At 37.7% G+C, this 26825-nt stretch overlaps 1 protein-coding gene across 1 annotated transcript; it reads left to right on the top strand.

The window, feature by feature from the left end:
* Positions 1-14904: 14904 nt before the first annotated feature.
* On the top strand, positions 14905-20075 carry LOC114298392 (calcium-transporting ATPase 12, plasma membrane-type). The gene is made up of 2 exons (XM_082879519.1): positions 14905-16651; positions 17352-20075. Exons 1-2 carry the CDS (start codon positions 15686-15688, stop codon positions 19791-19793), a joined length of 3408 nt encoding a protein of 1135 aa, XP_082735645.1. The 5' UTR covers positions 14905-15685; the 3' UTR covers positions 19794-20075.
* Positions 20076-26825: the final 6750 nt, after the last annotated feature.

The following is a 26825-nucleotide window of genomic DNA, read 5'->3' as shown; positions in this document are numbered from 1 at the left end:
ATTTTGAGAAACCCACTTTTATCCCTAAAAAATTAAACCCAAACATGTAAATGCCTATTCTTTTATGTAAGTTTTACTTTAATGGGACCTTTGGATTCATAAGAAAAAAGAGAGTACTAAACAGTTGACAATATTATATTTTAGGATTTATTGGTGTTTCATTCAAATAATTTTTAAAATTAAAAAATAACTTTTTGACATTTATTTTTGTCAAACTAGTTTATATTTTATTAAATTGACAACTTTACCTTTTGTAAGAGGGGTTAACTTAAATCCACTAAATTAATTTGGCCTAATCGATGCCCAATCGGAAAGCCAAAAAAATTGGTGAGTTTGGAGAAATTATTGTCAAATGGGCCAAGTGAATTCTATTGAACGGGCCCACAAGAAAGCCATCAAATTGGGTCGAGGAAGACCCATCAAGCATATATCTCTAAAGAGAGTCCAACAAACTCATCCGAGGAGGCTTAGATCATACGGGCGTCCGAGGAGGTTAACCGTTGTTTTCAGAAGAGATGAAACCCTCGGAGGAGATCCATTTTCCGAGGTATTGGCTTAGTCTTGAAAGGGTTTGGAACCACGAACCTAGTGACCCATTTGAGCTCAGATTTGAAAGGATTCGGATCCACGAACCGAGCGACCCATTTGAGCTCAAACTCGAAAGGATTCGGATCCACGAATCTAGAGATTCGAAACACTTTGCTTTGGATGGATTCGAATGCAATCTAGAAGTTGCTTGGTTAATGAGTCCTAGAACACTTACAGGCTCGGAGCTTTATGGGATTTAAGCACTAGAACCATGGGCGTGATGGAGTCCAAACAAAGGACTCGATCCTGAGGGTGGTGAGTGGAGATAAATTCACTCTTCAGTTAAACTAGCCTATACCTGGGTCGAGGTGGCACGATTTAGGGGGTCCTTGAGACTCGACAATATTTGCAGTAGGGCGTTCTCTTGAACTACCCCTGACCCTTTTGCGGCAGGGTGGCCTCTAAGACTACCCTTGACCCTTTGGGATGATTGGGGATGATTGGTTAGGTGTGGCTAAGAAAAAGGGTTCGTCGAGAGGTTGATCTTCTATTCAGGGTTTTTCTCATCCTCAGAGAGGTCATCTCATTGGACAAGGTAGTTAGAGGCAATATTCCCCATGTGCCTTGCACATGGATTCTATCATAGATCATGAGGTGCCTATGAATAACACCTACCCATAGCTTTACAAGGGATGGATTTTGAAGAGACAATTCTTGGAAAAGAACTAATTTTCCTTCTCCATTATCTACCTTGAAAGTGAAAGTAGGAGATCCATAGGAGAGCCTTGCCATTATTCTATCTCTAACTACTTTGCCTTTTTCTTTGCCTAATCTCTTATCTCCATCATCTCTTTGTTATTGTGTTCCTAGTTGTGACTGTTAAAGAATCTAAGCCTCTTATCATTTCTAGAGAATTCAAATTCTCCGACAACATTCTTGAACCCTCTCATACATTTTGGTGACTCTGCTGGGGAGGCGGATTGGTTAATGGTAACAACAAGATCCAAAACACAGACAACACTGGCAAAAATGGCAGATAATGAGACTCACCAACAAGGCTCTTCTAATGGTAGTGATGAGGGGACTCAAGTTTAAGACTCACATCTTATCCTTGAAGCCATTCAAAGACTCCAACACACTCAACAAGAGATTCTCATGACCCTTCAAAATCTCACCAGCACCATGTTGTTGATGAGTTCGAATTTCACACCACCGGCAACAAATGGAGGTCAAGTCTGTGCCAGTAAGCATCAACAACTTCACGGTGACATTGGGAATGGTCAAGACTATCAAGACCCATCCCAAATTCTCCTTGAAGTTGCTCAAAATGGTATACAAAATCAAGTGCTAGGAGGAACAAATCATGGCCAACTTGTGGTCTATGGAGTGCAAAATCACGCACCCAGAGGATCGAGTCATGGTCCATCGATGGTTGGAGAAGTTTCCGGCACGATGAATGGTGTTCCAGTGGTGGTGGAAGTTCAAGGAAGGCCCACTGAAATTTTTCTACAAAGTGGTGCTCCACCCATGCCTAATTTTGTTCCACTGATTTTAAATTCTACTCATGTACCGAGCGGGTCTCCTTTGGCTCTAACAACGGCTTTCCAAGCCCAACCCGGCATATCCATGGCGTGTAAAGGGGTTTATGGAACTCAATTCAACGCTCCATCACCGAATGTTATATCTATAGATGCCAATGGTCAATATCACCACGTTCATACACCGATGATAAATTCTCTACACCTAAATGGTGAAGTTGCTTTGGGCTCGATCTATAGGTCTATAAGTCAAGCCCACGAGGTACCACTTTCAAGTTCTCTTTCCCAACAATTTCTCACCCTTGCAGATGTGTAAGCTATGTTCAAGCTAGAACAGAGCAAGAGAATTTTACCTTTTTTGTCTGACCCAGACATCAAACCTCTGTACCCAGTCGAAGTATTAAGTTGCCCATACTAGGAGGGGTACGTCGTTCCGAAGTTCACCAAGTTTGATAGTAAACAAGAAAATGCTTGGGAACGTGTTGTTCGTGTCATTGAGACTCTGGGCATCCATGGTTCGAATCATGTTCTTTGGCTGCGAGAATTCTCTAAGTCTCTCACAGAGCGAGCGTACAGTTGGAATGTTAACTTGGCCCCGAATTCTATCAAGAGTTAGGAGGAGATAGTCAACAAATTTCATGTTAAATTCTTTCAAGTAGCCAAGAAAATCACCACTCTCACTCTTTGTAAGGAAAAGAAGCGGGAGGGTGAAGAAATTCTCGAATATGTGAAGAGGTTCCAAGATAAAGCCGTGGACTGTCATGAGGCTGTGGAGAAAAGCTACTTGGTCCAAATCTGTGTTGAAGGGGCATTGAATGGGTATAAGATGCTTCTTGTTAATCATAAGTTACCTACCTTCTCGGCACTAATTGAATCATCTCGAAACATCAACATACCTCAATCTTAGGAGATCAGGTTCGAGACTAGTTATAAAACCAACTTCAAGTCATCTTGAGGACCTTTTATTATTGCGGCTTCCATGTTTTTTACTCGAAAGTAGCAAGGGGAGGGATTTAGAGGGCAGAAGAGGAAGATCTACGAAGATGACACTCATTTTTCGTGTAGTATTGAGGAGGCGAATGCCTTAGTTAAAGAATAAGTTGTAGATGGGGAATTGAAGTTGCCTCATATCGAAGAGCTTTTACCAAAGAAGGATTATGAGGGCCCTTATTATTGTGTTTTCCACCGATCATTAGGACATCCAACAGAGAAGTGTCAGACGCTTAAGAAAATCTTTAGAAAGAAAGTCGAAGCAGATGAGCAAAGTTTCAAAGAACAAGGGCACTAGGATATCCTAGAAAATGAGGCTATGATGGCATATGATAGGCCAATGATTGAAACAACTGAAAAATCGGAGGATGAGGAGCACTTCCTCAAAGATGCCCTTAAGCCAGAAGATGAAGAGCTCTTATTCGAAAACGCCTTTTAGCCAGAAGGCAATGAAGTTTCTTATAGTGAACTTTTCAATCTGGAAGGAAGAGTTGGTTAGGAAGCATCTTTCAATCTAAGAAGAAAGCATCATGTTTGTTTGCCATCTTACTCCAATAAGACTGAAGAGTTTGTTAATTATGAGCTGCCTAGGATAGAGAAAGATCCAGATCATTATGCAAAGACTCTCCAGGATAACATCAAGTTCAAACAGTTCTTCGATCAGCTCGGGCTTTTTGGGGAAGTGAGAATTGAAATTACCAAGTCCATTATCAACATTGTCGAGGCATACCATGAGGGAGGTATGACAGTTGAGGAATTTATTCCAAGGAAAGCAAAAGAGCAAACTAGTGCTATAATCTTTTCTGAGGCAGACCGGAAGTACCATTTTTTTCACACAACCAACCACTCTATGTGACCGTTTACATCAATGAGGTTGAGTTCAAGAGGGCTTTGCTAGATAGCGGAGCTTTCATCAGTATCATGACCCAGGCAACTCTAGAGAAGGCCAAGATTTTCGAAAACCACATCGTGAAACAACTAGTAGTCATCACGGTTTCGAAGGAGAAGAGAGAGTTACTATGGGGTATGTGACAGTTGATTTGGCTATAGGAGTGATTCGCTCGGCCATTAGGTTTCATATCATTGACTCTGAGACAAACTATCATATTATCTTGGGGAGGCTTCGATGCACAAGTATGGTGCCATGCTTTCAAGTTATTATCAATGTGTCAAAGCTAAGTGGGGAAATAAGACAGTGACTATAGAGGCTTCAGAAAGACTTTTTAGTACATGTGAGCCTTGTTACTCAGATGACAAACCAAAGGTTGAGTCAAGCAAATGACCGTTGTCCCAGCTTTCTCCTTTGCCCAAAAGCTCTCTTGTCTATTGGAAGATGATGAAGGTCCGAGAAGGAGGCAAGACGGTGTATTACTTATGAAGGTGTAGGGGGTCAATTACTTCCATAGCTAGCCTCGAGTTGAAAGAAAAACCTCTCGATGAGGGCATAATGTTAGAGCCTAAAATAGCCCTAGAAATGTATGCAAGATGTGAAAGCTTTCCAAATGACCTCACAATTCTAGGGGAAAATGTCGACATTCCATAGAAGAAGTCTATATATGACATTTATAATTTGTATTTACTGCATTGTCCAAGAAGTTCTATCTTTTTAATGTTATGAATAAATTTATTTCCTCCATATTGTGTATCTCCATTAGAAATTTATTTATTCTATATTGGGTATCTTTATTGTGTTATGTTGCTCCAGACAGTTTTCAATTTTTGTTGCCCCTTGGAGAAGAAGGAGGAGTAGTGGACTCGGTTGCTAGCCAGAAGGGATCTTTCTTGCCATAGAAAGGAGTGTGCTTCTACTCGGACTTTCGAGGGACAACCCTTGCTTCTATTTGGACTTCCGAGGGACAACCCTTGTTTCCATCAATGCGGGCTTCAAGGATCTTTCTTGTTGAAGTAGAATGTGTGCTTCCATTCAGACTTTTGAAGAACATACCTCCTTTCCATCAGTACGAGCTTCGAGGATCTTTCTTACTGAAGTAGAGTGTGTGCTCCTACTTGAACTTTCGAAAAATAGCCCTCGAGACTCGGTTGCCTATCAAAAGGGATCTTTCTTGCTGAAGTAGGGTGTGTGCTACTATTTGGACTCCTGAGGGACAACCTTGCTTCTGTTCAGACTTCCAAGGAACAGCCTTTGCTTTCATTAGTGCGGGTTCTAAAGGCCTCGGGGTCATGGAGTTCTTACAAGAATTCATTCACCTCAAATAGCAAAATCGACAAACAAGACAAGCAATATCAATTTTGGATCAAGAATTCAGGCATAATGTCTACTATTCTCAGAGTTACAACAATCAATCATTCGATAACAAAATTCTATATTCAACATTATGCTTTCATCAACAGACCCACTCCTTCAGACATCAACAACAACTACACGTTTGTTCTATTCTCTTCAAATTTTCAACAATGGTGTTCAACAACAAATTGCAATAACCCTATGGCTTTCAACAAGCCCACCAAGATTCAACAAATTTTCAAATTATTGCAAGACCAAGAAAACAGATTACTAATCTATTTTATCAAACACAATTTGAAGGCTCAATAGTATAAATTCTAGAACAACGAAAGCTAGATTTCTTCAACAAAATTAGCACGGATTCAACATTGATTGTTCCAATATTCACAAAGGAAAAATCAAGTTCTTTTTATGAAGATGTGCAACAGTAGAAATTTATGGGTTATATTATCAAGTTTATATTACACAAATCAGAGTTTATACAAATAAGAAATCTTAGAATGGGTTTCAAGAAATAGTTACTAATAGATTTGGAGAAGCAAAATATATGAAGATAGCTTGAGAGCCAGGACAAACTGAAGTTGATGAGCTTAGATTGATGCCGACCAAGAAAAAAAACAATCGAGCTGCGGCATGAATAGTGCACGCGAGAGCCAACTGTGTTCGGGACTAAGTAGATCAGCAGCTCAAGTTGTAGCAAGCAGTGGTAGTCCCACTGCGGAGTAGTACCAAAAATGCAAAGTCTGGATTTGGCATTAGTCGCGGCTGATTCTAAGAAAGAGAGAGGCCGAAAGCAGGATTGAAGTAAATGGAGCCCAATGCCAACCAGTGGTAGAGGTCATGGTGTTAACGTGCCCGAATGTAGACACCCCATTTTTGACGGCCCCTTTAAGATTTGGATGTTCTTGCAGGTACATCCAATAAATGAGTCTGATTTCTCGTCGCGCGCTCGAAGTTCACGGCAGAACGTCACAAGTTTGAGTTTTCCAAACCCTGCATCCATTTTGTCTCATCTTTGGACCATGTTTAGGTCTTTTCAGCATGATGTTGTTGATGGCCTACCGACCATCCTTGAGGGCTGCCGGCCATGGCTCTTGGCCGGCCGGCCATTGATGTGCCTTGCCGACCATCAATGAAGCCTTGCTGGCCATCACTGATGGCCGACCGGCCACCAGTGTATTAGCAGATATTTTGTGATATTTTGTGCCAGCTGTTTGCACAAATTAAAGCATCTTTTAACACGTGTGTGGCTGGATCTTTATGAGGGGATTTTGCATTTTCTATATATAGAAGCCCTCTCTTGTATGTGCAAAGGTTAGAAAATTTTGAAGACAAAAAAATTCTCTCTCTTTCTTGATATTTTGTGCCTTATAACCTAAATTCTCTACGCTTTTGCATATGAACCCTTGATCAAACTTGATCACCATTGAGTTGAGGTTATTTGAGGCCCTTTTTGAGCTTTAGAAGAGGATTTTGGCTTCGTTTAGCTTGGTTTTGGTGCCTAAATTGCATCTTGTCTTCAAGAGATAGAACACTTGTATTTTGAGCTTTATTTAAATACTCGTTTTGCCATCTTTACATACTATTTTAAGGCTGATTTTGACCTCTAAAAATCTCTGTTTTTATGGTTTAAAAATGGTGGTTTGAGGTTCCTTTTGAGTTAGGGGTGGTTCACCCTTTTGTTCCTTGGTTTGTTAAGCTTTTGTGCTATCTTTCAACACTTTCAAATCAACTTTTTTGGCTCTTTTAACCACTGAATCTCAAAGGATTTTCAGTGGTAAAAACCATGTTTTGAAGTCCAAAATAAAAGGGGTTAGCCTCCCCTCCTTATGTCTTATTTACATGCCTAGATAGCTTTGTGTGTTAGCATATTTTTCTAGCCTAACTTAGCTTTTGTCTAGCATGTTTTTGCCACTGTTTTGACCTTCTTTGGCTCTATTTTGGGCTGGTTGATTCATTTGAGGCTTGTATTGCATAGTTGTAGGGTTAATTCCTTCATTAGCTTGGTGTTTTAAGGCTTTGAGCATCATTGTTTTGAGTTGAAAGCATGTTGTAGTGTTATTTTGCATGTAATTTTAGTATATATAGTTCTGTCATATTCTCATTTGTTTCACTCTTTCAATTGCTTTTGAGAGTTGTTTCAAGTTTGGGATCTTTTAAGCTTGAGATAGAGTTTGTGCTTAATGGTTTTAATCCTCTTTTGAGGGTTTCTACTAACCAAAGGCATGATCTCTCTCTTGCCTTAAATCATTCCTTGCTTGACACCTCTCCCATTAGAGGACACTCACCTTGGACTTAATCAATTAAATAATGAGTTGGTAACTTAAAATGAGTAAACAAAAGTGATAAGTAAAACTTGAGCAAGATAAGCATATTATGTTGCATTGCATGTGTTCAATCGAACGTTATATTGAACACAAGGAAGATTGGAGCATTTCATACTCAAAGTGATAAAATGAGCCAATCTTCTTGGTCTCCATTGCCCTTGATCACACATGATAGAGTGATGGTGTTGAGTCTTGTTTTTTGCATACAATGAAATTGTACTATTTGGTTCTTTGGCCATCATGCATTGAAAATGCTTGGTTGGTGGTTTTGGATCCAAGTGAGCCACTCCTTTGAGGTTTTAAGATGATTAGGAGTGGCACAGTACAAATAAACCCTTGGAAAAAACCTTCATTTTGCTTTATTTGTGCTCTGTTGCAGTGTGGTGACTCAGAGCATCAGTGGCCGGCAGTGCCTCACCAGTGGCCGGCAGTGCCTTTTCCATGGCCGACAGTGCCTCATTCTTGGCCGGCAAGGCACACTTTTGGCTGGCAGAGGGCCGGCAGTAGCCATTTATGGCTGGCAGGCCACTGGTGCAATCCTCAGCAAGTATTTGGTAAGGTAGAGCAGAAAGATTCTGGAGTATGGTCAATCCTGCAAACAGAGCCTCTCAAGAGCAAAATGGTGGCTTTTTGGGGCGAAAACTGAGTGCATGCATCCTCCACTTCCCGAAGCAGAGCTGTGGTAGTGTAGTTTAAATATTTTGCATGATTAGTTAGTGTGCATGTGTTTTATTTAATTAGTTGCTAATTAGTAAAAGTGTTGTAATAATTAGTAATTAGTTTGCTAGTTATTCATTTGATTTGTAATAATTAGTCTAATTAGTTTAATTAGATTAGTTAGCCTAGCTTAGCTTAGATTAACTTAGCTCTTATTCATTTGGACCCTCCTTCGTGAGGGCATAAGGTTGTAATAAGTGTACCTGCGTGTGTGCATGTATTCCAACCTTGCGTCTTTCTCCTTTTTATTTAATCGCTTTTGCTGGTTAGATTAAGGACATATTTCAATTAGCATACCTCATGCTCGCATGTTTGCATCCATTCATTTGTCTTGCATGCACCGAGGCTTGACGCATCATTCAAACTGCATAGCAATTTTAACATCTTATTTGAATACGTGTTTAAATCGCATGTTATTCAAATCGATCATATGCCATATTAATAGCCGAGCCTATTAATTTCATAATGCATGTGTTGCATTAGGCATCTTGCATAGTTAGGATCATACATCTTTCTAACTAGTTTTTTGTTTTGGCTTGGAGTACTTAGTAAGTTTTACGCTTTAGCACACTTGCATGAGTGCGATTGTCATATTGTCATGCTTTGCATGCTTGCCATGAGGCTGTGTGCTAAAATGCTAAACTGCATGAATGTCTGTAGATGAAGGCTTATTATTTGAAATGGAACAATTCAATGAATGTGCGTTTTAAGCCTACTTTGTTGAATGACAAAATCATGTTTTAAGCCCAGTTGAGGTGGCAAAACCGCATCTTTAAGCTCATTTGAGGGTGGCAAATTCAAACTATTTTTGAAAATAAACATGAGTTGAATTGTTTCAAGTCTTGCGACTAGTCTATACTTACTTATGCGCGTCACATAGTACAGCTAATTTAATAACCAGAACAACATCGCATAAGGTTTATAAAATGCATATCATGATTAGTAGAGGCCGATCTTTGATTGGGCGAGCGGGGGTTCTCAATTCATGACCTTCTCCCCCCCTCGCGCGCGCGTACCCAAGTTCCTCGAGCCGAGGCAACTTTGGTGATGACAGACACGTGGCCTTTGGCGCGAGTCAGGGTTTCCTAAATTTTTTCAAAATAAAAATTTAGGTGACGACTCTGTAATTTGGAAAAGCAATCCAATTTTGGTATTATTTGATTTAAAATCGATTTTTCAAAATGATATTCCGGATTGGACTCGTTGGTGTTTATTAGTTTCACATTGCACTTGTGAGACTAGATTCAAAACCGCGGGAGTTCGAACTGTGAGGCCTTCTTTTCGAACCCTTTTCCGAAAGGCGGGGGACGCGGAAAAAGGCAAGCCCACACCGGAGCTGCGGTGACGAGCGGCATACAAGAAGCAGTGGTCTTTAATGGTTATAGAAGCAAAAACAGAGCTCTGGTGCATTGATTTTAGAAAGAGAATATGTTGAGGAACTGTGATCTGTCAAATGCTTCTAAGAGATAAAATATCCATCATTTTACAAATATATAAAAAAAAGGGTGTCTTGGTCTTCTTCGTCTTCGAACAGAAAGATGGGTTTTCTAAGCATTCTAGAAAGAGAAAATGAAAAGTGAATCCTTGGAGGTGGATATTTATAATAATAATAATAATAAAAAAGGATAAGGACAATGTCTTTTTCTTTTGCGTGGTGGTCCCTCAGATATTCTAAAAGAATATATATATATATATATATATATATATGAGTGGGTCCTTGAAGGTTGGTTTTTGTAGAATAAAAAGAAAGCAAAGCAAAAATTGTTTTTGTTTATTTTGAAGAAAGAAAGATGCTAAAAATGAAAACATTTCCCAGACAAGGAATTATCCAGTGCATCTATTGCATAACACCTACACGTTTACCAAAGTCAAAGTGTTTAAATATTTATTTGAGAGAAACCTAAACACAAGCATGATGCAGGCAAATATTCCTTGGTGTTGGAGGAATATTCCTTGATTTTTGAAAATTGCAAATTGGCCCCAAATTTTTAGACAATTGTGGTGTGACCCAACTCTCGGGAAAGTATTTCAGTAAGGCTTTTGGAAATGTAGCGAAGGTTGATCCTAGCTAAACAAACTGTTCTGGACGCAATTGCATGGTCAGATTGGTGAAATTCTGAACAGTTTTTTTGTTTTGTTTTGTTTTGTGTTTTTTTTTTTTTTTTTTTTTAAGATTACCAAAGAACCTAATAACATACGTCCGAGGAAGTGAGGACAAAGCATGCCCGAGGAAATAAAGTGAAGCATAACCGAAGAAGTGAAAATATGCATGCCTGAGAAATTCAAAATTTCCCATACATGCAAGGGGAAAAATATAAGAGGAGTTAACTTTAGCCCACTAAATTAATAGGGCCTAATTGAAGCCCAATTGGAAAGCCAAAAAAATTGGTGAGCTTGGAAAAATTATTGTCAAATAGGCCAAGTAAATTCTATTGAACGGGTCCACAAGAAAGCCATCAAATTGGGCCGAGGAAGACCCATCAAACATATATCTCTAAAGAGAGTCCAACAAGCCCATTTGAGGAGGATCAGATCATACGGGCGTCTGAGAAGGTTAACCTTTTTTTCCAGAAGAGATGAAACCCTCGGAGGAGATCTATTCTCCGAGGTATTAGCTTAGTTTTGAAAGGGTTCAGAACCACAAACCTAGAGACCCATTTGAGCTCGGACTCGAAAGGATTTGGATCCACGAACCTAGAGATCTGAAGTACTTTGCTTCGAACAGATTCGAACACAATCTTGAAGTTCCTCCGTTAATGAGTCCCAAAGCACTTGCGGGCTCGGAGCTTTCTGGGATCTACGCACCAGAACTATGGGCGTGATGGAATCCGAACAAAGGACTCAATCTTAAGGACAGTGAGTGGAGATAAATTCACTCTTCAGTTAAACTAACAAATACCTGGGTCGAGGTGGCACGATCTACGGGGTCCTTAAAACTCGACAATATTTGCGCAGGGCGTTCTCTTGAACTACCTTTGACCCTTCTGCGGCAGGGCGTCCTTTGGGACTACCCCTGAACCCTTAGGATGATTGGAGATAATTGGTTAGGTGTGGCTAAGAAGAAGGGTTCGACGAGAGGTTGATCTCCTCGTCGAGGTTTTCCTCATCCTTGAAGAGGTCACATTCTCGGACATGGTAGTTAGAGGGAATATTCCCCATGTGCCTTGCACATGGGCTCTATCCTACATCATGAGGTGTATATAAATAGCACCCACCCATAACTTTATAAGGAATGGATTTTGGAGAGACAATTCTTGGGAAAGAATTAATTTCCCTTCTCCATTATCTGCATTGAGAGTGAAAGTGATAAATCTATGGAACAGTATTGCCATTATTTTCTCTCTAACTACTTTACCTTTTTCTTTACCCAATCTCTTATTTTCATCATCTCTTTGTTATTGTGTTCCTAATTGTGACTGTTAAAGAATTTAAACCTCTCATCATTTCTAGAGAATTCAAATTCTCCGATAACATTCTTGAACCCTCTCATACACTTTTGAAATGGAGCATTTTTCGTTTGCAAATGAAATAATATCTTCAATTGTCTTTATTTAGAACGTGATTCAAAATTTAGAATCAAATATATCATAATTGAAAGGTTAAAAACCAAAGTGACATAAATCCTAAATTATAAAAATTATTGGTGTAATTCGTCCACATATATATCATTTTTCATTTCTCTATATTTTAATTTTTTTTTAAAGCTCTCATTACTCTATCAATACGTGTCTTTTACATGTGTATCACCTGGTGACAAATTACTGGAATGTTTTTTTTGGGGTGAATAAATTACTAGAATGTTATTCCACACGGTTACAATAATATCCTTCTTCTACCGAGGCCTGTTTCCCGGTAATTCTATGAAAAGATCTAATTGTCAAGAAAGTAAGAAAGCATTCACAAGGATTGCAACGTCAAGCTCTCTTTGCCTTTTTTTTTCCACCCAATCTTTTATTTTCATCATCTCTTTGTTATTGTACTCCTAGTTATGACTGTTAAAGAATCTAAGCCTTTCATCATTTTTAGAGAATTCAAATTCTCCAACAACATTCTTGAACCCTCTCATATACCTTTGAAATGGAGCATTTTTCATTTGCAAAGGAAATAATATCTTCAATTATCCTTATTTAGAATGAGATTTAAAATTTAGAATCAAATGTATCACAATTGAAAGGTTAAAAAGTAAAGTGATATAAATCCTAAATTATAAAAACCATTACTATAATTCGTCCAAATATATATCATTTTTCATTTCTCTATATTTTAATTTTTTTTTTAAAGCTCTCATTACTCTATCGATACTTGTCTTTTACGTGCATATCACCTGGTGACAAATTACTAGAATGTTTTTCCACACGGTTACCAGAAATATCCTTCTTCTACTGAGTCTGTTTCTGGGCAATTTTCACAAGGATTGCATCGTCAAGCTCTCTCATCAATGCCTGGTTGGAAAGGAACCTTCGAGGAACCTCATTTTGTATCCTCTCAAAATGATTGATTTTAGTAGGTCCAATTTGCAAATCTTCTGGAGGCCGACTACCGATGGGATTTTTTAAAATGGTAACAAAAAGAATTGGCAGAAATGAAGGAAAATTGGAAGAGAAGTTGTCGCAATCTTGATGGGTCAGTTTTAATGTTTGGTTTTCTAAAATGAAAGCAAAATAAATGATCATTCTATTATAATGTTAATGTTAATTTTTTTTTGATTCAATGTTAACGTTAATTTGATTCACTAAAAAAATGATATAAAATATATTATAAATAGAATCATCATTTATTATAATAAAAGAGTAATCATTTCATAGAGAGCTTAAGAAATGACTATTTCATTCACCTTCGTTCTAGTGACCTAAATGATATATATATATATATATATATATTTTCCTATTCTATTAGGGTTAATTTATAAAATTTATAATTTTATTTTTATGATTCCTAATCTTATTGGGGTCATTTTGTAAAAGTCCAAAGATTTTAGATAAAGATCTACATATACTTCAAAACTCTTCATTTATAATTATAGATAATCTTGATCTCCACTAAACAAAAATTCTGACATGGTCCTAGTCAGTTCCTTCCTTATGAGTTATGACCACTGGACTGCTCAAAAAACAACTGTCTCCAATACGTTTGATAAATGCTACTTAAAAATGGGGACATGCATGATGTACCACTTTTGTTTGTTTGAGTGCTTGATTCCAAAAGTTTGAAAGTTGCTGTTAATTATTATGCACTTTTATTGTCAATATAGAATTTAAATATCAAATGTATATGAATAGATAAGATTTTATAAAATGATTAAATTTTTATAAGGAAAATGATTTAGAGTCCTAAAATTTTCCCCCCTAATCCCCCTAATTTCTATTTTGGGCAACTTTTTGCTTTGCTTTTTTTTTTTTTTTTTTTTTACTTGATATGGAAATTAGGGGGATTAGGGGGGAAAATTTTAGGGGATGTAGCAAGACCCTTTTTATAATTTGTTAGCTAGATTCATTTATACTTTTTCTGTGTTATTTATTGTTGTGTACTTGAATAAGCCATGCATGGTTAACCAATAAGTTAGGAAGTCTCTCAAAACAAAAGTTAAAACTTGTACTTATTTTTAATGTTGGGTTTCACAATTGTTTATTTAGGCCTCGTTTGGGAACATGCAGATTTAGTAATTTTTTGACTATTTGACTATTTGGTTAAAATATTCACTAAAAAAAACTAGTATGTTTGGAATGACTTTTTGATTTTTTGCGAAAAGTTGTGCAAAAAGTAAAAGGAAAAAGAATATTTAATTTTTTGGTATGAGTTGGTAGCTTTTTGATTTTTTTAGTAATTTTTTGACTTTTTAACTAAATAGACTGCTTCCCAAACGAGGCCTTAGTAATTTTTATTTTGTAAAATAACATTGTTATTAAAAAAAAGTTGATACATTTGACCAAGGCTAAAAAGTTGGTTTTTTTTTTTTCACTTAGGTGTTTTTCTCGTTTAGTTTAGCATTATTGGTTTCACTTTTTTTAGAATGCTGTAAAGTAATTGTTCATTTAGTAATTTTTATTTTGTAAAATAACATTGTTATTAAAAAAAAGTTGATACATTTGACAAAGACTAAGAAGTTGGTTTTTTTTTTTTTCACTTGGGTTGTTTCTCGTTTAGCTTAGCATTATTGGTTTCAGTTTTAGCATTATTGGTTTCACTTTTTTTTACAGTTGTTTTGCTGTTTGATCAGATTGCTACTGCTACTGCTCTCCTCCTTATCTCTTATGTGGTTGGAGCTTGCTCAGATTTTGGTGCTGTTTGTTTCAATCAGAGGTGCTGCCACATAGTTGTTTTGTTGGTCTGCTTTACACACGGTTGTTTTGTCGTTTTGCTGTTAGAGTTGTCTTTGTTTTACTTTTCTCACCAACTAAGAGGTTTGACCAAATTCCTCATTATTGATATAATTCGTTTGTATTTCATTAATAAAAAATTTTTACCGATAAAAAAAAAAAATATATATATATATATATATATATATGTATGTATGTATGGCATTTATGGTTATAAAGTAAAAGAGCAAAGTAAATGGAGTAATAAATAACATTTCATAAATTCGAAAATTTTGTAAGAATTTTCTTTTTATCAAATTACAAACATTTTATATTTAATTATTAATTTAAATAACATTTATTATATTTTACATTGTACATTTTATTATAATCTTTTTTATTTTATTTTTATATTCTCGTAATACTACTGGGAGCATTTAAACTAATAGTTTTATTTTATTTTATTTTGTTGGGCTTTTAGACAAGGATGATTTTTCCATTAATTTTGTTTTGTTTCATTTTATTTTTTAGTGAACTTAATCTCTAGTTGAGATCTATCAAATAGTTCACTAAAACTTTTCATTGCCCATGTGGTTCACTGTATAAACTCAGAAAATAAATTAGAAAATGACTCAAAATTTTAAATTTACAGTGATATTTACAGTTTGTTATTATAGGATTATATCATAAATGAATTTTGGTTCTTGACTGCAAAATTTTGAACAATTGTCTAATTTCATGTTAGTTATTTATTTTTGGATGTTTTCTTTGAATGCATGTTTTCTTTGAACTCTGAAACTTATCCTCTCAAGTCTTTGTTGCAAATTCTGGGCAGTTTCTTCTTTATTCAGTTTATTTATTTATTTTTTCTTCCTGTTTTTTGTTTTTGGTGAAAGTTCCGGACAACTTCCACTTCTCTACTCTTAAATATACACGCATCTCTGTTTTGTTCATTCATTCTGCGACTAATTGCTTATTGTTGAGTTTCCTTTTGTTTTTCTCTCTATAGATTCAGATTCAGATACCCAATTTCAACTCTTCATCATGATCCAAACAAATACCAACGGCGGTGGCGATGACGCCGGAGTCTCTGTTCATGCCAGCATGCTCATCACCACCACCACCACCACCACTTCTTCAGCTAATAATAGATACAAAAGGCTTTGGAAACGCACTATAAGTGTAGGCGTTTTGGTTACTGTCAATAAAAAGTCATCATCACCGTCACCACTATCACCACCGCCAACAACAACTACCTTGGCTGAACAACTCTGCCGGACCTTTTCTTCTCACTCTTCGTCCTTGGAAATCGTGATTAACATTCACGAGCAGGAGGATGAAGAAAAGGAAGAGGAAAGGCCCAGCACGGTTGTCAATGAGGTAGTTATAGATCAACAGCTTCGGGATAAGGTTAATCGGTTTGTTAAAGACAGAGACTTGAAGTCTCTTGCAGACTTTGGCGGTGTTGGACGAGTAGCAACCGAGTTTAATTCTGACTTGAAAACCGGACTTCGCGCTGCTGCTGTTGCTGCTAATGATCTACAAACTTGGAACACAACAACAACAAACCACCCACTTCATGGTTTCATGCACTACTTCAAGGCAGCCTGCAACAGTTACACTATCTTCCTTCTCTTGATCTCGGCTGCGCTCACTTTTGGTACCGAGATATTGATGCGAGGCACCAAGTACGGGTGGGAACATGGTGCAACCATACTCGTCGCTATATTTTTGCTTGTCACAGTCGCTCCCATGGCTGACTTTCTTAAAGCAAAGATTGAACACAAGGAGATGCAAAAGAAAGAGTACGAAGTCATAAGAAATGGGAAGCGCCGAATCGTTGGGGTGTCGAGTATAATGTTAGGTGATATAGTCTATTTGAAGGAGGGAGATCGGGTTCCTGCTGATGGTTTGTTTGTTGGTGGCGATAGGTTGGTGTTGGATGAAGTATCATCAGCAGCCTCCAACATCATTTCTCATCACAACCCTTTTCTTCTATATGGTTTTAAGGTAGGTAAATGTTTGCCCCTTTGAGAGTACTATAAAGCTTAATCTTTTCTTATGTTTGGTGTTATTTGTCTTTGATGTTCTTACTCATTTCAAGCATCAATATGTCTGGAAAATGGGACACACAAAATATATTGATAGATGGATATATATGTTTTTTTATTTAATTTTTAATTTTTTTAAGTAAACCCCACAAACAAATTTTGTAAAGTTCATGCATGTGTTTTCCTTCAATGTTTGGTTCATGTATTCTTAAATCTTATTGATGCAGCATGTGTCTTCATTCAATGTTTAGTTTCTGTTCTTTCTTGGGTTTATGGGTTTGTTTGTGATTCTTTCCTGTTAGATTTATCAATAAGTCTTAAGTTTATAGAGGACCAAATACAGAATGAGACATTTGTGTTTGGTCTTTGTAAATAATAAATGATTAGTGCTACTCTAACCCAAAAGTTAGACCCACTTTTCAAATCTAATGATGTGGCAGTTTATTAGAATATCTAAGGTGACTCTTTCTCTCATGTCTTCTCTACTTGTCAGCCAATCATCTCTTTTACAAGTCATTGAGTCTAGATAGTAAATTTTCATATCATTTTTCTTTAATTTACCTTGTAATTTGTCATTATTACACTAGAATCAAACATGTGGGTGATTTGTGTGATAAACAAACTCACGAGACTCTCACTGATCTTCTTTGATCCAACAGGTTTGCAAAGGGAGTGGTCGCATGATTGTGACATCTGTTGGCACAAACACAGTGATAGGAAAGTTGATGAACATGGTGAAGAATGATCCAAACAATGGAACTACTCTTTTGCAGACCCGAATGGAAAGGTCAATCAATTATGTAGATAAGATTGCATTGTGTATCTCTATTCTCATCCCTCTTGTGTTGTTGATACGGTTCTTGCGTAGGAACCATGTCGACAGTATAGACCTCCCAGAACTAAAAGGGGAATTTACTGTTGAGAAGCTGATGAAAATGTTTGACAGAATTCTTTTGAGGCCGCAACGTAGCTTGGTTTCTGTTTTAACAACTACTCTCACTGTAATGGTTATTGGGTTTCAACATGGTGTCTCTCTAGCCATTACCATTTCCCTTTCTTACTGGAACCAAAAGGTAGCATCTTATAGTGTCAATCCTCGAACTCTATCAGCTTGTGGCACCATCGGCTTCATCACTGTCATCTGCATTGATGTGCCTGGTGAAGTAATGTCTAAACAGATGGAGGTTGTTAAGTTGTTGGTTGGTGAAAGAGAAATCAACGCCACCGGAGAAGAAGAATCGAACGTATCACACGTTGTTCTTAAAACTTTGCAGCAAGGAATTGGTGTGTGCATTCTTGTGCCCGAATATAAATGGAGCCCAATGGATAGGTTTCTCTATTCTTGGACAAAATCAAAATGGGGTGTCGCTATGGAGTTTAGGAAAGAAAGTTCTGATTGTGCAGGTTCTACTAGTGGTTCATTTGGCAACGAGTGTGGTGATTTATGTGAGGGTGGTGAATTGGCTACAGCCGCGTCTATGGAGTCCAGGAAAGAATGTTCTGGTTGTGCAGGTTCAAGTGGTTCATTAGGTGACAAGTGTGACCAATCAAGTGAGATTGAATTGGCTAACGTGGTGGCTGTGGAGTCTAGGGAAATGGAGTTCAGGGAAGAAAGTTCTGATTGTGCAGGTTCCAGTGGTTCATCAGGCTACATGTGTGGTGAATTCTATGAGGTTGAATTGGCTAAAATGAGCTTCAATGAGAAAGGCAGGGGCGTCTTAATGAGGAAGATTAATGGAGATGAGGAGAAAACTATGCTCTTGCATTGGAGAGGATTGGCACGCACTATATTAGGAATGTGCTCACAGTACTATGATTGTGAAGGAACAAGCCATGCCTTGGATGACAATCAGAGATGCAAGTTGAAGAAACTGATTAAAGGTATGGAGGACAATGGTCTTTATCCCATTGCATTTGCTTACAAACAAACAGATGTTGAGGAAATCAGAGAAGATGAGTTGATCTTGTTAGCAATACTCGGTGTTAAGGATCGAGAAGAAACAAAATTAACCATGGATTCCCTCAGAGAAGCAGGAGTGAACGTCAAGTTGATGATGGGGGATGAGTTAAGTAATGATGCTCATGAAGCTTTTTCTTTTGGAAGATCCCCCGCTGAGCATAAACTTGGCTTGATGGGGGATGAGTTAAGTAATGATGCTCATGAAGCTTTTGCTTTTGGAAGATCCCCCGCTGAGCATAAACTTGGCTTGATACGGTACTTGAAACAACAAGGCCATGTGGTTGGCTATTACGGAGGATTCACTACATATGACACTCCAGCTTTAAAAGAAGCAGATGTGGGGATCACAAAGGAAGCTCAGAGCACTGAAATGGCCATAGAAAGCTCTGACATTATCGTTTTAGGCCCCGGAGTAAGGTTATCCTCTTTATTCCCACTGTTGAAGCATGGTAGATGTGTTTACCATAACATTCAGAGATTCATTGTACTTCAGCTCACTGCATACATTTCTGGGATACTAATCACTGCTGTCTCAACAATGTCTCTTGGAGAATCCCCAATCACAGCAATTCAATTGGGTTGGGCGAACCTAATTGTCTACATGCTAGGCGGGATGATGATGGCGATGGAGCTTCCAACTCAGGGACTAATAAAGGCAGCTTATCAACCACAACCCACAAGGACAAAATCAATCATGACCAAGCCCATGTGGAGAAGCTTTGCAGTTCAATTTGTTTACCAAGTCTCTGTTTTGCTGATCATTCAGTTTGAAGGAGGACAAGCCATACACGGCCTTGATGAACAGAACGTAATCAAAACCATGATCTTCAACACTTTCATCCTGTGCCAGGTCTTCAATCTGTTCAATACCATGGAATTGGAAAAGAAGCAAGTGTTCATGGTTGTGGTCCAGTCGTACTGCTTTTTGGCATCTGTTGTGGCTGTTCTTGCTGTGCAGGTGCTACTGATTCAGCTCGCAACAATTCTAACCAATTACGCGAGGTTGAATTGGGTTCAGTGGGCATTTTGTTTTCTCTTCTCTTCGCTTTCATGGGTTTTTGATCGGGTCTTGAAATTCATCTATATCTTCCTCCGCGAAATGTCTGTCTGGTTTATGAGTTCAACAAGCATAATGTCCTGAGCCAGCACGATGCCTATTATGCTGGCACATGTCCCCATTACAGGCTTCATGTTTTCTGTGTTCGTGTTCTTCTCTTTATCATGTTATTTAAAGCCAGAAGTTGCCAGTTAGTGTTTTTGAAGTTGCCATTTAGTTTAATTGGATCAGTAGTACTGATATAATATTGTAGTAGCACAGAAAAGCTGTGTACCCAGAAAAAATAAAAACAGTCCAATATTGTTGGATGGTGTAGATTCGGTTTTGTATACTCACTCTTAAAATGCATCTCAACCATTTAATGTCTTTTTTTCTGGATATTTTTTGGGTAAATATTTTAGTTTTCTAGCATTGGTGATATTTTTTTGGGTAAATCGTAAGACTAGTTTGTCACTCTTGGGTATTATCACAGCCACTACCACCACCCCAAATGCCACAATTACCACCCTACCACCACCACTACCACATCTCATTACTATCGCTGCTACCACCACCTACTATCATCAATTACCACCACCACCACTGCCACAATCCCAACCCTATTACTACTACCACTACTAACATTCTAGTATCGCCACCGTTGCCACCACCACTGATGCAGCGCGAAACGTGAAATATTAACAATCTTAAAATCCGTTGATTCAAACAAGAATATTAAGAATAAAGGCTCAACACTGGTTGATTTGCAAGAATACCCAAAGTCGGATCAAAAGAGTATAAAACTCGAAATATAATTCTCAAAAATACTATCTTTTTTTCTTGCCCTAAGGCTTACATTCATTATTTATAAACAAAATATAGGCCTAACTTAATTAGGAAACAACCAAAATTGGCAACTACCTAAATATAGACCTAACTTAATTAGGAAACAACTAGAATTGGCAACTACCATAATGCAATACGAAAATAAGGAAACTAAATAACTAAATAATTCCATAATAATATTAATTTTAAAATAATAAAATATTATTTTCTAAAATTCAATTTACATCATTCTTCCCCGCTTGAGAAAACTCGTCCTCGAGTTTCCATTGCTTGAAATAACTTTGCCCGTCTGCACTTATTCGCATCAACCTTGTATTTGAGGTTAATTTTTTGAAATCTAAACTTCAAAGAAGAGTTTCCTAAAATTAAAGGAACAACTTTCTTTAACAAATTTAACACATCTTCATCAAAGTCCAAATTTGAACGGTTCAAACTCAAATTTGTAAACTCTTCATAAGATGTCTCTTCAAATGGATCATAGAAACTATTCTCCATATTGTAAATCGATTTTGAATGCTCATTGAACTCATGTAAACCAAGTATATGATCTTCCACAGAAATAAAATTAACACCAACCCTTCCATAACTCTGATTCATGCTTCCAACAAATAAAATATGATTAAACATATTATTAGTTCCATCAATGAATGGTTCATTATAAAAAATCGGTGGTTTACTCCAATCCACAATCGGATCCGGAATAAATTTTGATGTGAAAGGCCATTTAATCAAATCATCCTGCTTAGTGATTTGGTTCACGTGATCTTTATAATTTTTCAATGCATGATCTCTCCTCGGTCTTTCACCATGAAAACTCAGCAGGTTAGAATCATCATCTATTACCTCATCCTCTTCCACAAGAACCTTTCGAGCACTATTACTACTCCTAGGCATGGAGTAGGAATGTAGCAAGCTTTGATACCAGCTAATGCAGCGCGAAACGTGAAATAAGAATAATCTTAAAATCCATTGATTCAAACAAGAATATCGGAAGTAAGATTCCTCTCTAGACTCGTTGATTCATAAAGAATACCGGGAATAAAGGCTCAACAATAGTTGATTCGCAAGAATACCCAAAATCGAAATATATTAATTCTCGAAAAAACTCGAAATATATTAATTCTCAAAAAAACTATCTTTTTTTTTTCTTGCCCTAAGGCTTACATTCATTATTCATAAGCAAAATATAGACCTAACTTAATTAGGAAACAACCAGAATTGGCAACTACCAAAGCATAGAACTAACTTAATTAGGAAACAACCAGAATTGGCAACTGCCATAATGCAATAGAGAAATAAGAAAACTAAATAACTAAATAATTCCATAATAATATTAATTTTAAAATAGTAAAATAAAAATACTTATTTTCTAAAATTGAATCTGCATCAACCACCACAATAGACCACCATTACCAAGGTCGCAACCACTACCCTAGCCTATCAAGAAATTGTTGCTATATTAATCCTATAGAAGAACTCCGAACTCCATAAGGCCTGTGATCTTGTGCCTTTGTGTCTGATGTGACTGCTTTGGTTGAAGCGGAATCGGTGGATCTTCCAAGGGGTGGAGATCCCTGTGCCTCTTTTGAAGAATAGATTCTTGGTAGTTTTGTATAGTTGGGCTTTGGGATAGATTCTTGGCCTCTTTTGTATAGATTCTTGGATTTTTCAAGTGGTTTTTTTTTTTTTTTTATCAATCAAAAGAAAACCTTTATTGATGAAATAGTCAATACAAAGTAAATAAGCAATGCATCAATAAAGGAAGAGAAAGATGGCGCAAACATCATCATAATTTACACTCCAAATCCCAACTAGGTTGGCACCTAGAAGTAAACACTATCATTTGATTTATTTTGGGAAGAGTTGTTATGGATTTATTTTTTCAAAAATGAGCGAGACCACTAAAATGAGGAGTACTAATAGCTCTAAAGTGGTGTGGGTCCCACATGATGGGATGTTTTGCTCATGTGTTTTTTTTTTTTTTTTTTTGAATTTTCACCTCATTAGTGGTCCATTAGTGCTCCCACATTAGTGGGATGAATCATTGTTGTTATTTCTTTTGTGATTTTATAGATTCTTTACATGTTTTGGATTGGGTGTTATTTGGTGATGGGTGTATTTGTTTCCATCGTCTTGATGCTTAGCTTTTAATAAATTTTACCTTTTACCTTTTACTATTCAGGCAGTTAAACACTTAAGCAGTTAGCCTCATGACAAGCATGCTATCATGGCAACACTTACACACATGCAAGGATGCTAAAGCATAAACACTTACAGTGTACTCCGAGCCAAAACAACAACTAGTTAGTAATCAATGCATGATCCTAGTTCATGTTACGGTGGCTAATGCATCACATGCAAAATGTAACTAGAAATAGGCTCGGCTATTCTAAGATGACATATGAGATGCGACAATTCGATACATGTATTCAAGTAGGAATTAAAATACAATGCAGTTAGTATGATGCGCCGAGCCCGGTGCATGCAATACAGATGAATGGATGCAAACATGCAAGCATAAGAATGCTTAATGAAATATGCCCTAAAACTAACCATCGTAAGCGGTTAAGTAAAAGGGAGAAAGAAATGGGGGTTGGAAGACATGCATCACACACACACACACTTATTACAAAATTGTGCCTTCTCGACGGAGGGACCGAAAGAATAATACAAATCATTTAATTAACTAACTAACAAGCTAATTAATTAATTACACAACCAAATCGAAATAAATAACTATTCTAAGTTATTAAAACACTGAAATGGTCTCGAGACGAGAGATGAATGCATGCTCGGACGGCTTCGCTCGGAAATCCATCACCATGCTTTATGTTGCCTCTGTTTGCACTGCTCTGTACCTCTGAAAATTGTGCCAACTTTTGTGACACTTCTGAACCACCTTGTGGGCATGCTGTGAGGACATCGGCCAAGGTAGACTGGTCATCGACCAAAAATAGGGCTCTCGGCCAGACATTTGTTGCCGATCGGCACTGAACATGGTCGATCGACCATCTCTTCCTGTGAAAAGCCCATGTTGCTGCAGCAGAGGACAAACAGAGTATGGCAATACATTTACAAGACAATGTCTGCACAACTACACCCTTTATCATGTTTAAGACTCAAAGGTGCGTAGTTCTCGACCCTCGGACCATCAATCACGCATTTCAATGCATGATGGCCAAAGGAGCCAAGTGTGCAATTTAATGTCAAATGAAATGCACAAAACACATAAGGGGCCCTAACCTCTATCATGCTTGATCAAGAGGCAAGGGATGCACACATAATGCAATGCAACCTAAGCATGCAAGCAAGCGTGCAAGCAACTTAAGCATGCAACAAGATTATGCAACATGAGCATGCAAGCACACAATATGCAATAGGCATACAACCTAAATATGCAAACATGCATAGCATGCAACAACATGCAAAATGAAACAAGCATGCAACAACATGGTAAGATGGACTTAAACTAAAATGGGCAACTCTCAAACATGCCCAAATCAATGGCCAAAATGCTATGGAAATGAAGACAAAGATACATACAAACATGCATGCCAATTGGCCTATCACCTAAGCATAGGAGAGCAACTTTCAAGAACACTTAAAAGAGGACAAACATGGACATGAGGCATACATGGTAAGCTCTGAAATCATGCATAGGAAGGTGCCAAACCAACCAAACTACACAAGTAAAGCATACAAGAAAGTTTAAAGCTTGAAGCTAGCAAAAGGACTCAAACCATGGCTATGCAAAGCAAGCCCCAAAGGGCCAAGGGGACCTAAAACAGTCCCAAGACAGGTCTAAACAAGACCAAAAATATGCTCGAAACTAGCCAACACAAGCTAGAACACAATGCCAAAACATGAGGCATGCAAGGCTACAAAGGGTGTTACACTACGCCTATCAAAACCAAACATGGCATGGCTTAAGTCAATAAAATCAGAGTTATGGCATGGTAAATAAGCCCAAAAAATCACTTAGATGGCATCCCAAATGACCTAAGCATGGAAGCATACACAATGACCCATTCATGAGGCATAAAACATCAACTCTTTAAAACATTAAAGAAGTGATAAGTGCAAGTATATGAGCATACTATATGGACTGAAATAACATAACAAGTGATACCAAATCACTGAAATGGCCCAAGTAAAGCATGCTGTTGACTTGGACACTAACAAGCTAGATTGCATGGTAGCTATACAAAGCATGGCATGTATGATCAAAACAACACAAATCAGACCTTAAACATGCCAAAACATGAACAAAGTCTTCTCAGAGCTAAGCCAAAAGCATGCTAAAATGACATGTTACAACATGATGCATGTTAGGCTATTTCATGGAACTACACTACAAGTGTATGGAGCATGCAAAGGCTAACCAAACCAAACCTAAACAGAGGTATGACATGGTAAAACAAGCCCAAGAACATGCTGAAATGGACACAACATAGGCTAGAAACACATGCTACTTCATGAAGCATACAAAGCTAGTGTGTATGATTTACACTACAAGTGTGTTAACCATGCATGGGGTGACAAAAGCAAGTAAAAACAGTGTTATGCCTCAGCAAAACAAACACAAATACATGCTAAGAACAAGCTAACACAAACTTAACAAAGGTGCTTAAACATGAGGCATTCAAAGCTAATAAACAAGACACAAAGGAGAGGGGATGACCCTCTCTTATTTGGGACACCAAGACCACCTTTCCACCACTGAAATCCTCTAGATTTCAGTGGTAGAAAGGTCATGCAAAGCTAAGAACAAGGGCCAAAAGGGATGGCCTAAAACAAGGCCAAACAAGGCCTTGGAAGGGGTAAACAACCCCAAACCAAAAAGAGACCTTAACCAAAGATTTAAAACACTAAAAAACAGAACTTTTATCAGTTATAAGTTAAGCTCAAAACAACATGAAAGATAGGCTAAAAGCTTAAGCAAGAAAGGGGTATCTAAAGGTAAAAAGCTCACCCTTGTAGAACCTCTTCAAGAACAAAGCTCCAGCAGGTTTTCTGAGTTCAAACCAACCCAAGAACTCTGAAATCAATCTCAAGGGACCTCAGCTCCAAGAGGATGGTGTATTGCTAGGTGTTTGTGTGCAATAGTAAGACAATACTACACTTTTGAGCACAAATACACACACAAAGATATAAAGAGAGGGAAGTATAGAGATAGATAGATACAACTTCTAGAACCCTAAATTTCAGAACCTCTGAGAAGGGAGGGGGGCCACCCCTCTTATAGAAATCCAAATTCTAAGCTTCTAGGAGAAGCTAAGCCAAGGGGCAAATCCCTCCATACATGTGTATGGAGGGGGTGAATTGTGGGTACCAGCTGTGACAGCTGGCATAAAATATCTGCATAAAGCAGATGAACAGGGTTCGGCCAGAAAATATGGCCGATCGACCAAAAAGAGTGCCGATCGGCCAATGGCAAGAAAACTAGGCCGATGGCTTCAAGCCTTGGCCGATGGGCTGAGGGGATGGTCAACAAGCCATCATCTTCCCTCAAAAGCAAAAACACAAGTGCATGGTCCACAACCAAGCACAAAATAGTCAAGTTGAGAGATCTTGAGGCAAGACACGCGGCCGAGACCTCCGGGAACTCAAAACGAATACGAGCATGGATGATCATCGAGTGTTCAAACGATGACGTCCAAGTCTTGAGGACAGTCAAAAATGGGGTGTCTACATTAAGCAATTGACACGTATGTCCTCCAAGTGTCCAAAGAGTGTCCGGGTCTTTAAAAAAATTTAAATAATAGGACACATTTTGAAGAGTATCGGATATGTGTCCTAAGAATGTCCAAAGAGTGTCGGTGTCCGACACGGATACGACACGGATATATCACCTTCTTAGAAGTGTCCATGCTTCTTAGGTTATCAGTTTGCTGGGGAAACGAATTAGAAACGTGTATCATTATTACTAGTTACTGTTGGTTGGTTGGGGCATGTTCTCTTTTATCTTTTATTTATTTATTTTTTATAATATTTTGTTTTCCTATATTCTATTGTTGTACAAGTGTTGCATTGCTTGGTTGGCTAATATTAGGATGTTACTGCATGTAATTAGAGATTTTGTGGATCAAGATATATTTACAAACAGAGTCAATGTTGTGATGCTCACTTATAGCAGTGAAGGACGGTGCTATATAGAACAGAAATATTTTTTTTACATGGTTTCCTTTGTTTTTTTTTTTTTTTGGGTGAGGGGAGGGGGGGTTAGTGTGGTGTCTTATTTGCAAGAGGATTTTGAATATGAAGTACCTGTATCTATAGGTTATTCCTTTT

This window comes from Camellia sinensis, chromosome 7, assembly GCF_055761805.1.
Source record: "Camellia sinensis isolate YWXY chromosome 7, ASM5576180v1, whole genome shotgun sequence".
Taxonomy (NCBI): Eukaryota; Viridiplantae; Streptophyta; class Magnoliopsida; order Ericales; family Theaceae; genus Camellia; species Camellia sinensis.
The sequence above is the reverse complement of the archived record's forward strand: the minus strand, read 5'-3'. Positions and strand labels throughout refer to the sequence as shown.